The sequence below is a fragment of the Emiliania huxleyi genome, assembly GCF_000372725.1.
Source record: "Emiliania huxleyi CCMP1516 unplaced genomic scaffold EMIHUscaffold_31, whole genome shotgun sequence".
Lineage (NCBI taxonomy): Eukaryota > Haptophyta > Isochrysidales > Noelaerhabdaceae > Emiliania > Emiliania huxleyi.
This window is the reverse complement of record NW_005199684.1, coordinates 57,759-59,026: the sequence shown is the minus strand read 5'-3', so window position 1 is coordinate 59,026 and position 1,268 is coordinate 57,759. Positions and strand designations below refer to the sequence as shown.

The following is a 1,268-nucleotide window of genomic DNA, read 5'->3' as shown; positions in this document are numbered from 1 at the left end:
CTCAACCCCAAGTACTCACCATTCTTACAGTGGTGTAGCTTGTGCAGAGGCTGCAGCCTCTGCTGGGGCGGAACGCGCGGGGTTTTCGGCGCGATGCCCTCGGCGAGTACACGCTACTGCTGTGCCGCACGCTCTCCTGCGCGCGCGTGACGTGTGGGACGCGTGCGCTGCGCTCAAACGTCGCGATTTGGCGATAGGCGCTCGAGCCGGCGCACAGCGGGCGGGTGCGCCGCGCAGGGGGGGTCGGAGGGGTGCGAGAGGGAACGTGGGTCGGGCGCGCACCGGCTGGCTCCGGGAGCGGCCGTCGAGGAGTGGGGCTGTCGGCGGCTCGAGCGCCGAGGCGAGCCGCTCTGCTGCGCCGCCGACAGCCCCTCTTCCGAGCCGGCGCGTGGAGGCGAGCCGCGGCCGGTGTCGCTGGTGCGGGGGCGGCGAGGGTTCATCGGCCGGCAGCGAGAGCGACCTCATGAATCGCGCCACCAAGACCGCGCGGCACGTACGCGCACTTGCCGGCCTCGAGGCGCGCTCTCCTTGCGCGGCATGCCCTGTGTGTGTCAGCGCTTCGCCTCGGAGCCGCTCGACTGTACGAGAGTCGGGCTCCGGCCCTCGGTACCACGGCAGCGACGGCGTGCTCCCTTCCGGCCGCGACAGGCGCGAGGCGGGTGGCGGTGCGGCGGCTGCTGATGCTGCTGCCGCGCAGAGCTGTCGTGCACCCGAGAAGTGGCACACAGCTCGAAGGCGGCGTCGGCGACCGCCGCGCTGGCTCTCTCTCCTCGGCAGACGCCGCGTCGCGTCTCGGCGGCGGCAGCTGCTTCGCCGCGAGAGTAGCGAGGCGACGCACGCGCCTCCGCTCTGCGGCAGCAGCCTCTAGCGAACGCGCCGGCATAGCGCCGGGCCGGGCGAGGGCGAGCCGAGAAACACGTTGTGACGGCCCTCGTGTGAATCGCTTATCCGGCGCTCGAGGAAATAACACGGTTCGGGCTTCAAGTTACTTCGAAACCTGTAACGGCGAAAGAAAACGGAGGAAAACGCGAGAAAAGAGAAGGGCCATTGCTCAAACTCTCTCTGAGAAGAATAGGTGTGCTGCGCTGTAGCGGCGACAGGCGACGGCAAAAATGCAAGCCCCGCCCCTGGCCACTGTTATCGTCTCACAATAGACTTGTCACACTAGACTTCTCTTCCTGTTAGCTTGAGCCGTATGCAAACGCGGCCGCGCCGCGGGCCTGCCGCAGCCGTGCGACTGCGCGTGCCGCACACCGCGCTCACATTTA

At 68.4% G+C, this 1,268-nt stretch overlaps 1 protein-coding gene across 1 annotated transcript; it reads right to left on the bottom strand.

The window, feature by feature from the left end:
* On the bottom strand, positions 1-1,019 carry EMIHUDRAFT_435562 (hypothetical protein). The gene has a single exon (XM_005774496.1). It carries the CDS (start codon positions 881-883, stop codon positions 437-439), a length of 447 nt encoding a protein of 148 aa, XP_005774553.1. The 5' UTR covers positions 884-1,019; the 3' UTR covers positions 1-436.
* Between the last annotated feature and the right edge of the window lie 249 nt (positions 1,020-1,268).